The sequence below is a fragment of the Borostomias antarcticus genome (genome assembly GCF_949987555.1).
Source record: "Borostomias antarcticus genome assembly, chromosome: 5".
NCBI classification, from domain to species: Eukaryota; Metazoa; Chordata; class Actinopteri; order Stomiiformes; family Stomiidae; genus Borostomias; species Borostomias antarcticus.
In genome coordinates, this window is record NC_140238.1 from 7,412,547 (window position 1) to 7,425,113 (window position 12,567).

The following is a 12,567-nucleotide window of genomic DNA, read 5'->3' on the forward strand; positions in this document are numbered from 1 at the left end:
ACTGGAGTCCGGTAACAGGAGCACATTGACTCGCATTCCATTTCGCTCTGATGTGGTCGCCGGTCATATCCAGAACCATTCTCCCCCTTTATTAGAGACATCAATCATTGCACTCATCATACTGTACCCACGCTTCCTGCGTTTGCGCTCGCATTTACTGTAACCACTCCGCTGTCACCGACGGTGGCTGTTCCAGGACTCTCTCCTCCGCCCATCAGAACATTGGCGTGGAGTCCTTAGTTCCAGGTCAGGAAAGGGACAGTGCTCTTTAGCTGTAATGGACTCTCTACCCGCTGAAGTCAGTCGGGCGCCGACACAAAGACACGCAATCGCCTTTCTTTTATCTCTCCAGGGTAGCTCTCCGCGAGCGCTCTCAGTCAGTCTCCTCCGGCGGAAGAGTTCAAAGGTCAGCTGGTATTACATGATCCTCTACTCCGCCCCCCCCCCCCTCCTTCCCCTCCCACCTGGCACTGCTGGGAGTCGGGGTCTCTTGACACGTTTCACATCCCGCCCAAATCCCCCTTTGATAGAGCTGTCTGTGATGGCTGTCACTGGCCTGCCAGCTAGCGAGCTACCTCCGCAGCCCTGGCTGTAACCCGACACCCCCGCCTCCCACAACACAGAGGAGAGTATGGCAGGCTGTGCATAATGGTATTACACGCATGGCTTATGGTATCGTTTCGAACACCAGACAGAAATACGAACCGTAATTGCTCCTTGGCAGCGTTTCATGTTAGCTTGGGAGCCCGGGGGCGAGGGGGGGTGGGGGTGGGGGGGTATGGGGCATACAGTATTCTACTGAGGGGGCGTTGGGGCGGGGGGGTGTACTGTATTGTACTTTCTGTGGCTCACTGCTGGCCCCTGTCTGGTCACCTCCTCTGCCCCCACAGACCACTTCAAGGAGATCTGCCCGGCCGGCCACGGCTACACCTACTCGCGCTCCGACGTGCAGATCTCCATGAGGCAGCTGGAGGAGGAGGAGCTGAGGCGGCCCGTCGTGTCCTGGGAGCCCCAGTTGCCCCAGTACCCCGAGACGCCCCGGATACCCCTGCGCCCGCAACCGCCCCAGACGCCCCAGACGCCCCAGACGACTCGGCCTCACCAGCCCCAGTACCCGGTCTACCCGGCGCTACCAGACCCCCAGGACCCCCAGACCCACCAGCCCCAGTATCCGGTGTACCCGGCTCCGGACCCCCAGCTCCCCACCAGAGAGACCACCAGACGGCCGGAAGGTGAGGATGAGCCGCTACAGACAGGAAGTGTGAACGGCGCTTTTTGTCGTTGGATCTGTGTCGCCGTTAGCCTCCGAGACCTGATTTCGCGAGGTCGCCTTCTGTTTCTCTCGCAAATCAGTCCGGATACTCTCCATAGAGAACGGTTTGACCAGATCAGAAAACAACCTGGCCAATCAGAGTTGGTTTTGAGGAATTTTAAATGCAAACTATGCTGGGCGAGTTTAGGTGTGATGACAGCGAAGAGCGGTTGAAGTTAGTGTGTGATAGATGGTGTTAGACAGACGGTTCATCCAATCACCTGCCAAGTATTTTTGAAAGTGCCTGCCCTTTTCAAGACAGTTTCCAATGGAGAGTTTCCAGATGGTTTTGTGAAGCAAACTATCTGACGGGTCAGGTTATGTCACTGTATCTCTTTTTTCAGATGTCTGAATATTGCATACTTACAGTAGAAATATTGCAGTGTTTCATCCCAAAATGGTGCTGTATGCAGATGGATACTGGTATAATTAGTACAGCCCACCACATAAATGTGGAAGCTCTAAAATGAATGAATACCCTTTTTGGAGATGATAGAATAGAGTAGCTATTTGTGAGAATCATAATATCAACAACAGGATGTTTTAATCTTTACAAATAACTAACCGTAATCCTTGTCCCTGTCTAAATAAAGGGCTTGACTTCCTCGCATCTATCAGAGTACACCACGCACACACACACACACACACACACACACACACACACACACACACACACACACACACACACACACACACACACATCCATCCAGGCCGGGGACTTAATCCTCCCAGGTCAAACATCTGAGACCTCTGGGATTCTCTGTGAAACATTCCTCTGATTTACAGTTATGAGATAATTTATTGGCTTAGCCGCAGCACTGTGATTAATGTGAGGAGACCGTAAATATTTAGGGATTGTGTCTTCATTATCCAAGATATCTGTTTCCCTTTATTTATTTGCATTTTTCCACAGGCTATAGTGTACATTATTTTCAGACTGGAGCTCTTCTCGTCGGCTTATGGGATGAATGTGGTGTAAGCTTTGTTTTATTAGAAACCAAGACCCCAACTTCTGCTCTAAACAGTAACTGATCCAATGAGAAAATGAACTGATTTTGCTGCGATAATGCTTGCAAAAGCTAACAGAATGTCATATTTTTCTGCCGATAAAAATGGCCTCTCTCTTCTCCCCTCTCTCCAAACAGATGTGGAGATATTGAGCCCGGTGAGTCCCTCCGTCCTGTCGACAGCAAAAAAAAAAGCACCTGCTTTTGAAATGTTTATTTTAGAAAAGGAAAACTCAAACCTTCTCAGTTGCAAGACTCATGTGGAAGTAGGGGATTACATAATGCGCGTATGTGCGCTCACATGTGATTGAGTGTGATGGTTAAAAGTGCTACAGCTGAACTAGAGTCACATTCTAACCAAGGCCTGCTTCCTCCGTAGCCCCCTGTTATGACGGAGTCGCCTCTGAAGTATCCAGGTAATTCCTCTCGCTGTCTGCCACCACCTGCCTCAAACAACATAAGTCATAATCACATGGTTCAGCCCCTGTAATTTACCACCTTGGGGTTTGTGCCCAGTTGTTCTACACCTCCCGGTGCACTGTTTGGGCCACTGAAACCGCCAACGCAAACACAGATTTATCACAGCACTCGCCCGGGCCCACTCGCCATAAATCGCTCAGATGCGCCGGAGCCTGGAAGGAGCCGGTCCTTCTCGCAAAAAAAATAAAAATAAAATCTACTTGGCAAATGAGGCAGGGGTAGCCAGTCTACCCCGGGAAGCCCTCCGCCAATGAAAACACTGACGAAAGCCGGTGGGGTTGGGTCCATCTATGAGTCTCTCTGATTTATATGTGTTATTGTGCTGTTTTTAGCAAGCGGTACCGCACATTTCATCTTCCCGCGGCTTCCAGGCTACTCTGGTAGCAGCCAGTGAGTGATTCTGGGGGTATTAGCAGTGCATAAAGGAGATAGTATATCAACCAGCGCAGCTAGAGGACGAGAGGTCGTGCTGTGCAAGGTTGTTGGATCTCTGGGCTGTTCTCCCCGTTGGGCCATTGACACGTTTACACCTCTCCCTTCCTCTCAAGCTCCCTTCCTTTAACTCCATAACCGTCTCTTTCTCTCTTCTCACTCTCTCTCTCTCTCTCTCAGATGTGTTGGAGAGGGCCACCCTTCCCCCCATCAATGTGCGCCCCGAGTCGGACGGCCGGGACACAGCCTCTATCGACGTCGCCACCAAGGTCACAGGTGACGGAGCCGCTTATTAATTACTTCGTTACACAGTTTCCAGAGAGCGGCGATAGATGCTTCGTGCTTCATGCCCACCCGCCCCGGGCCAGTCTAGCAGGGGACGCTGAGCGTGTGCTGTGCTCTCTTCGTGTGGCTCTCCTCATGTGCTGTGCTCTCTTAGTGTGGTCTCTCCTCCCAGTCAAGTTGGCTCGAGGCTGCAGAGAAGCACACAGGGTCAGAGGACGGAAAACCAGACAGTTTGTCTACTGTCCACACTGGACAAGGGCCAGTCCTGCATGAAAGAGAGAGAGAGAGAGAGAGAGAGAGAGTGTGAGAGAGAGAGAGCCTTGAACTACAGTCCCATGTGAGGGGTCAGCGATCGTGGCCAGCCCTAGCAGCTCGAGCAATAGCTCATACTTACAAGAACTGCTTTGGACCGAAACGAACGAAAGCACGATTCCAGCAGCGGGCTTAACCGCGCACGACCGCCGGCCCTCCCCCTTCAGATCCAGAACCTTCCGTAGAAGCTCCCTACCACCTGTTAGAACACGACACCGCTGTAAGAGAATAACACAGAACGTGCTGGACCAGCGCACTTCTTCAGGGGGGATTGTGTGTGTTGAGGGGATCACGCTCTCCGCCACGCAGAGCAACCCAACTGGCTGAGCCACGACCATAACCGTGTGCCTGTGTCTCCGCCCCCTCCCTCACCCCCCTCCCCCAGATATCGACAAGTGCTCCATCGCCCCCGGCATATGCGGTAACGGCCTGTGCGTGCCGGTGCAGACGGGCTACACCTGCTACTGCGACCCCGGATACAAGCTGAGCGCGCTGCAGACCAACTGCATCGGTAAGACCTGATGGACAGCGGGAGGGAGGGAGGGGGAGGAGGGTTGGGGGTGGGGGGGAGGGGGGAATGGGGGGAGGGTGGGGAGGAGGGGGGAATGGGGGGCGGGGATACTGACTGTAGACAGAGGCATCCTCCCGGGGCTCCGTCAGTTCCCCGAATCGTTGCTTCAGCGCGGCTGGCGCGCCTTCCAGCCCCCCGGCCGACCCGCGCCGTGGCCGCCGCCGCGCGCGAGAGGCCTTGAGAAATCAAGGGCGCCAGATAAATGAAAGGCGCCGGTTTGTTTATGTTGACCCGTTGCGCGATGCCTGACAACAGCTGGACGGGCCGTCCAAGGAGCTGCCACGGAGCCGTGATCGCTTACCTCACCGTGCGGGTCGCGTCCAAGACCGGCTCTGACTCCGGCCCCGGGCCCATCACTGAGGAATGTCTGTCTGCGCTGTGGAGGGGGCTCTAGAGTGAAGGGTTGGAAAGTGCAAGGTCTCCTGTGGACTAAATGGAATTGTAACTTAACACCGTGACCACACACACACCTTTCTCTCTCTGTTTCCCTCTTTTTCTGGCTCTGTTTTTCTCCCTGTCTATCATTTCTTCTGTCTCTTTCGCTCTCTGTCTGCCATGTTTCTCTCTCCCTCCCTCCCTCTCTCCCTCCCTCCTCTCTCTCTCTAGATGTGAATGAGTGTGAGGAGGACCCGTGCGGAGTTACGGGTAACTGTGTGAACACCTTTGGCTCCTACACCTGCCACTGCTACAGTGGCTATAGTCAGGTGATCACCCAGAACAGGAAGTTCTGTCAAGGTGAGAGGCTGGCAACGGACGATGGACGGTGCTTTTTTTTGTCTTTTTTCTCCTGAATGATTGCCGGATGTGAAGTGTCACACGCTAACATTATTTCAGCGCAACGCGAAGAGCTCACGGCTTGGAAAAACAATAGTGTCCTGTTTCTTACCTCCCGTCCTTTCTGGTTATGGTGAAAATCCGCAGACGTAAACGAGTGCGACATGCCCAACAAGTGCCAGGATGGAGAGTGTGTGAACACAGACGGCTCCTACACCTGTGAATGCAGGAGCGGCTACGCCAAGTCCTCGAGAGGCCGGTGTGAAGGTAAGCCCAGCTCGCTCAGACACAAACGCGCTGCTCCTGCAGTCTCCAAGACCTAGCATAAAATCAACATCACAATTGCTGGCGTGTGTGTTGGCCTGCCCCGGGTTCGTTTGCAGCGTTGCCACAGGACCGCCATTGTTGTATTTTCCTCTGCTCTCAGCCAGGGGAAAAACAAAGACAGACTATGAATATAAGTCAATGAGTCATACTTGTGAATATGAGCGTTCTAACGCAGTGCCGTAGAGACTATGTGTCTTTGTTGTGCGTGTGTGCGTGTGTGTGTGTGTGTGTGTGTGTGTGTGTGTGGGTGTATGTGTGTTCACCCTTTCTGTGTATTTTTGCACCAATCGTGTCAATGAACGCTTGTTTTAACAGTGTGCCTCCCCCCCTCCCCCTCCTGTCCATCCTTCCTGTCCCAGACGTGGACGAGTGCCGGGACCCCGGCTCCTGCGCCGACGGGCGGTGTGTGAACACGCCGGGCTCCTTCCAGTGCCACGCCTGCGAACCTGGCTACAGGGCCGCCAACGGGCAATGTGTCGGTAAGATACAGGCCTCCCCCGACCCTGTCGAGAACAAAAAAACACGAAAGCCTTCAAAGGCCGCCCTCTTGAAGGCCTCTTGAACCAGCTCTTATGATTGGATGGCATTCCCCTTGCCTGGCAAGTGAGCTTCTCCGCCCTAGCGATAGCGCAGGGTGATAGGTAATGTTTTCGCTGCGGTGTGTTGGTTGTTTCTTTAGCAGGATTGCGTAAAACCTACCTGACCGATTTTCATGAAACTCGGTGGAGGGGTATAGCATGGGCCAACTTAGAATCCATACAATTTTGGAGCAGAGACAAATCACTGGGCGGATCCATGAATTAAAGCAAAACTTCGGACGAAGCCAGCTTCCCGTGTAGGGGCGCTAGAGACACAGGATTTGGACTGCGGTGTGTGTGGGGAGAGCCCAGAGTGCACCGAACCCCCCCCCCCGCCGAATGCCACCCGAGGGGGGCGCCACAGAGCCGCCCAAACACAGCCGCCTATTCACCTCCATTCATTTTTGGGATTTGGGCTTAGGAGCGAAAAATCCTCCCCATTCATTGTCAAAGGGGGGAAATTGAAACAGCCACACTGTATCTCAACGTGGGAAGGTCACAGAGACACAGGGTTTGGATTGGCATAAAGCTCTCAACCAATGCAGTGATACCAAACTGCTCGCACGCACAGAGACACGAAATGCATTCATGGGTGGAGGTGTGTGCTCTCAGAGCACCATTTCTAGTTTTTATTTTTATTTTTCATAACGACTAGATCAGCCGACAAAATTCATATTCCTGGTTCTCCATTAACCAGTTTGGCCTAATTTATGAGGGGCTCAATTTTCACATCACATCGCCCCCACCAGAACATCCTGGCAACGTGCTGTAGGGAGGACGCCACGGCAACATGAAAAGTTTGACAGACGACTCCAGTTCTCCCCCAAAATGAACAGGGCCAAATTAGCTTTTGCACTTGTGGCTTTGCCGGGTCTGAATCATCACGGATTTGTAGGAAACACGCTGTATTTCATGCCGCTAATCCTCTTCAAGAGGCTTAACATCGGGACGTTTTTACGTGCAGTGGAAAGGCTGCAGGTCCCCCGAACCCCAGCGCAGATCAGTCCCGTACCGTAGGCGTCGCGGGTGATGACGGCTCACAAGTGTTGGCGTGTCTCTTTCGCCCTCCTCCTCCTCTTCCTCCTGGCTGCCTCTCTGTTTCCAGTGGTGGTGTTATCCTCCTATCTGCCCCCGCCTCTCTTCGGGCCCCGGGGCCCAACCCGTATGGTTTAAACACATCGCCCTTGTTATTGCTGATCTTCTCCATATCGTCGGCTGCTGTAAAAGATTGTTTGTAGTACTTCAATTTGGGAGAGTCCAAATATTTTCCCTTGGCCAGGGCCTTAAACAAACAGCCTATTATTTTTGGATGGCTCCGGCCACCGCCGTCCTTTCCCTGCGGGGGCTCGGGCTTTATGACTGGTGCTTGGGGGAGAGACCTGGGGGCGCGGGGTGGGGTGTGATCCCAGGCGTATGGTGAGGTCATAGGGCCGTAACCCCACTGTGGGGAGGTCCTCTCACACAAACAGCGTTTGGGTTAGTCACCCATAACATGTGACACGGCTGTGGTTTATGGGGACCCGGTACACAATCCAGGCTCCTGTCATATTAAAGCCATTGTCGTAGCAACCCCCTAACCCGGAGGTGGTCGTGTTACATAAGAGCTTGGCTGGTGTTGCGACATCCCCTGATTCTTAAACTGGCTGGACTTTTAGTCTTTATGACCAGCCTTTCCTGATTTAGTTGGAATGTTGTCGACAAACTAGATTATTGTGAAATATCAACAATCACTGCCCTTGTATTGTTTAAATATTGTACTAGCTCAGTATTCCACAATAACTTATTATTGTTATTTAAGTTAAGACAAATAGTGTTTAGTAATAATATGGCTTAGTACGTTTGTATTCAGTCATGTTGCGTTCCTCAGCTTGTACGAAAACATCGCTTCATCACACTTTATTGCGCTAATTGGTCTCTTGGCAAATACTGTACGATCAGTCTCCTCATGGCGATGATGTGGTTTATCAATAGCTGCTGAGGGGCACTTCCTCAGTAAATGAGCTGTAACAGTGGGTGTAAATATGTTCAGAACCACCATGAAAGGATCACACACAGGCTAATGTCCATAGAACAGGCCCCATGTATGCAGACAGGGAGCGTGTGTTCGCTAGCTGGGTTTCCACTGTTTACCTCAGTCAATTGCCTGTAGCACAGTAGTTTTGGGGCCAATTGGCTATGTTGTGGATAAGCCTAATTGCTGGTGCGATAGAGAAAGCTGCTCCAGTCCCTTGTCAAGGCTTATCGCTGAGGACTGAGAGATGCCAGGAGATTTCAGAAACAAGGCTTTCGACCGTACTGACAGATGGCTGGCAAAAGGACCCGGCGGGCGGACAAAGCACTGCCTGTGTTTTACTGTGTGTTCTCCCTGCAGTAGCCCTGTTTCTACTGTCTTATTCACCTCTCGGCCCGTACAGCTGTTGAGAGAGCACTCCCTACTGCTCTCCTACTCTCTCTCCCTGTCTACTGCTCTCTCTCTCTCTCTCTCTCTTTCTTTCTCTCACAAACTTTCTCTCTGTCTGTCTACTGCACTCCTACTCTCTCTCGTTCCCTACTGCACTCCTACTCTCTCTCTCTCTGTCTACTGTGCTCTCTCTCTCTCTCTGTCTACTGTGCTCTCTTTCTCTCTCTCACACACACTTTCTCTCTCGTTCCCTACTGCACTCCTACTCTCTCTCTCTCTGTCTACTGTGCTCTCTTTCTCTCTCACACACACACTTTCTCTCTCGTTCCCTACTGCCCTCCTCCTACTCTCTCTCTCTCTGTCTACTGTGCTCTCTTTCTCTCTCTCTCTCTCTCACACACACTTTCTCTCTCGTTCCCTACTGCCCTCCTCCTACTCTCTCTCTCTCTGTCTACTGTGCTCTCTTTCTCTCTCTCACACACACTTTCTCTCTCTTTCCCTACTGCCCTCCTCCTACTTTCTTTCTGTCTGTCTACTGCTCTCTCTCTTGTTTCCTGTTGCACTCCTACTCTATCTCTCTCTCTCTCTCTCTCTCTCTCTCTCTCACACACACACGCACACACACATGTGCGCACACACACACACACACACACACACACACACACACACACACACACACACACACACACACACACACACACAGGGAACGGATCTGCTTGGCATAATGCCAAACCTGAAATGCCACTGAAATAGCACGTGAAAACAATGTTTTTGATGAAATCCCCCCCCCCCCCAACCACCAGAAAAATAGCTTAATTTTGCCATGATCATGTGTGCCGACTTAAAGCATGAAGTGGAAAGGATTGAAGCAGAAATACAGCAGATAATAAGAAGCGTGTCCATTCCTCCCCAGCGTGTAATCGCATCATGTGATCGTTGCTGTGTCCAGTCTGTCACTATCACCCTCACGTGTATGCTTCTCTTGTGACCCGCCCCACACTCTAGATGTGAACGAGTGTCTGGACCAATCGCTGTGCGCCCACGGGAGGTGTGTCAATGCTGAGGGCTCCTACAGCTGCAACTGTTACCAGGGATACCAGGCCTCCCCGGACAACGGCGCTTGCCAAGGTAACCTGCTCATGATAAAACATCGGTCGCGGCCCACGTATCCCCCTCCCCCCAACCCCCGGCTGATATGAAAGTATCTGCTGTCTGAAAGCCTCCATCCAGCTGTCGGAGACCCAGCTACGGGGGGGGGGGGGGATACGTGGGCCGCGATCCCGCAGGGGTTCAATAAACGTTATTAACGTCCGGGAGTAGGTTTTCAACGAGGTCCTCATCTGTATCCGTTCTCCTGTCCAGATGTGGACGAGTGCCTGCTGCCGGGCGTCTGCCTCCACGGCAGGTGTGTCAATCTGGACGGCTCCCACAGGTGCACCTGTAGCCTAGGCTACCGGGTCAGCTCGGATGGCAGCGCCTGCGAAGGTCTGTAGCTGATTAGAGGAGTGGAATTCGCTGAAACTCCCTTTGTGCCGCCGCCAGGTACGCCGTTCAATGTCTCGATATTTCTTTCTTTACTAGATGTCGACGAGTGCGCTACGCGTAATGTGTGCCCCACGGGAATTTGCGCCAACACGGAAGGTTCCTACTCATGCCAGAACTGCAGACCCGGGTTCGGGAGGTCTGTCGATGGGTTGAGGTGTGAGGGTAAGAAACCCCCGACGATATCTATGAAATCAAATCAAACGTATATACCGTACCATTCAATAAAACCCAGGTCTTTTCTGCCCCGGAGAGATTAAACTCCAGGGGTCGGTGAATGTTTATTTGTGGTAACTCAAGTGTTTCCTAACGCAGACGTGGACGAGTGTGCCCAGGCGGACATGTGTCTGGGAGGGGTGTGCGTCAACTCAGCGGGGTCCTTCAGCTGCACCCGCTGCACGGCGGGCTACAGGGTGTCCGAGGACGGGCGGAGCTGCGAGGGTGAGGGTCCCGCTCCTCCTCGCTGGCCGTCAACGCGGGCCACTCCGCTCCGGTCATCCTCTGAACGTTTAGCCTGTTTTCAAGAAACAGCGTTGTGTGTGGAGGAGTCTGGCGTTCAACTGTTGTGTGGAGAGTCTGGCGTTCAACTGTGCATGCGTGTGCGTTTGTGTCTCCCAGATCTGGACGAGTGCCGGTCCCTGACTTTGTGTGGTAACGGGATCTGTCTCAACTCCGAGGGCTCGTACTCCTGCATCTCGTGCCCGTCTGGCTTCGTGGTCTCCCCTGACGGAGAGCTCTGTGAAGGTGGGTCCGCTGTCCTCCTGCCGATGACCGCTGTCTGGTCCTTCAGGAAACGTCGTGTAACAGAACCGCGTGTGTTCAACCCCCCCCCCCCCTGCAGATATTGACGAATGCGCGCTGCCCAGCACATGCCCCCGGGGAACATGCACCAACTCGATGGGTTCCTTCACCTGCGTCACCTGCAAGACAGGATTCCGAGTGTCTGAGACTGGACAGAAGTGTGAAGGTGAGGGGGACCTTGGTGTGTGTGTGTGTGTGTGTGTGTTTGGATGTGTGTGTGTGTGTGTGTGTGTAAGTGTATAGGTGCGGGGGCAGGCACGGGTGCAGTTGTGTGTGTGTACTGTATGTGTGCGTGTGTGTGTGCGCGCGCATGTCTGGGTCTATGAGACATCATGTACTTCCATGTGTGTGTATAGGTGCGGGTGCAGTTGTGTGTGTGTGTGTGTGTGTTTGCGTGTGTGTGTGTGTGTGTGTTTGGATGTGTGTGTGTGTGTGTGTGTGTGTTTGGATGTGTGTGTGTGTGTGTGTAAGTGTATAGGTGCGGGGGCAGGCACGGGTGCAGTTGTGTGTGTGTACTGTATGTGTGCGTGTGTGTGTGCGCGCGCATGTCTGGGTCTATGAGACATCATGTACTTCCATGTGTGTGTATAGGTGCGGGTGCAGTTGTGTGTGTGTGTGTGTTTGCGTGTGTGTGTGCGCGCGCATGTCTGTGTCTGGGTCTATGAGACATCGTGTACTTCCGTGTGTGTGTGTGTGTGTGTGTGCGTGCGCATGTTCTTCTGTGCGTGTGCGCTCCTGTATGGTTGCAGGCAGCGAACGCCGTTTGAAGAGAACATGTCAGACCTTGCCGTCTGCGCTCGCCGTGGCAGATGTGAGGGCCCGCGCCGGGAGCGCCGACAGGCCCCGTTGCTCCTCGCGTGTGTCTGGCCCGGGCCTGTCTGCCACGCCGCCCTGGAATAGCGTCAGAGTCAGCATCTCTGTAAACGACATCAGGTGTGACGGCCTGGACTCGGCACGCTCCCCGCTGAGATCAAGATCCCAAAATACTCCTCGCAGACATCACATCACGCCCGGAGCTTGGATGCCTCTCGCTCTGGCTCCTTTTAGCCGATCCTCACGCAAAAACAATGAGACTCAGCCCATGAATAGAAGGAGATGAAGTCAGCGCTGTGACTTCTCATGGCAAGATCAGCTGGAGAGATAGAGAGCCGTTGACAATAGCAATTGATGTCATCGCGGTGATTTACGACCGCGCTGATTAGACGTACGCTTTCATAGTCGGAGTGACTTGAAGCCAATTTTTTAAAGATATTCTTACCAACCAAGCCGCTAATCTCCGCTACGCCCACTCCTCATGTCCCCGCAGACATAGACGAGTGCCTGGTGTCCAACGTCTGTCCCGGCCAGCTGTGTCGAAACACACCGGGATCCTTCGCCTGTCGGGGCTGTGAAACCGGATTCCAGCTGTCTGAGGACGGATACGGCTGTGAGGGTAAGACCGTCACCTCTTACCTCATACTGTCACCTCTGCCCTGTCCTGCTCTGCTCCCTCTCTCCTCTGCTCCTCCCACCAGTATACACAGTGCATTTCCAGTCCAGAATACCACAGGTTCAGGCCACATCCGCTACCGTATTCCATTGGGAGGTTTTTTTTGCGTGCAGAAGGGTGGATCAAAACTTGGAGGACGATCCTCTTCACAAAAAACAAACAATTCTCTTAGCCTCGGGGATCAATTTTCCAAAAACACGTCCAAGGCAGACAAAATTGGATTACAGTGGATGTCTCCGATGCCAGAGAAAGATTA

The 12,567-nt window shown here is 53.0% G+C and overlaps 1 protein-coding gene across 1 annotated transcript in view; it reads left to right on the forward strand.

The window, feature by feature from the left end:
- The window catches only part of LOC311309240 (latent-transforming growth factor beta-binding protein 2-like), an 87,785-nt gene that overhangs the window by 55,884 nt on the left and 19,334 nt on the right, over window positions 1-12,567 (forward strand). Inside the window, exons 12-26 of the mRNA XM_084438423.1 lie at window positions 891-1,232; window positions 2,458-2,477; window positions 2,699-2,735; window positions 3,412-3,507; window positions 4,214-4,339; window positions 5,006-5,134; window positions 5,321-5,440; window positions 5,860-5,979; window positions 9,485-9,607; window positions 9,842-9,964; window positions 10,061-10,186; window positions 10,337-10,462; window positions 10,640-10,765; window positions 10,863-10,988; window positions 12,129-12,254. Of these exons, the coding sequence (XP_084294549.1) occupies window positions 891-1,232; window positions 2,458-2,477; window positions 2,699-2,735; window positions 3,412-3,507; window positions 4,214-4,339; window positions 5,006-5,134; window positions 5,321-5,440; window positions 5,860-5,979; window positions 9,485-9,607; window positions 9,842-9,964; window positions 10,061-10,186; window positions 10,337-10,462; window positions 10,640-10,765; window positions 10,863-10,988; window positions 12,129-12,254 (1,866 nt within the window). The remainder of the gene's footprint in view (window positions 1-890; window positions 1,233-2,457; window positions 2,478-2,698; window positions 2,736-3,411; window positions 3,508-4,213; window positions 4,340-5,005; window positions 5,135-5,320; window positions 5,441-5,859; window positions 5,980-9,484; window positions 9,608-9,841; window positions 9,965-10,060; window positions 10,187-10,336; window positions 10,463-10,639; window positions 10,766-10,862; window positions 10,989-12,128; window positions 12,255-12,567) is intronic.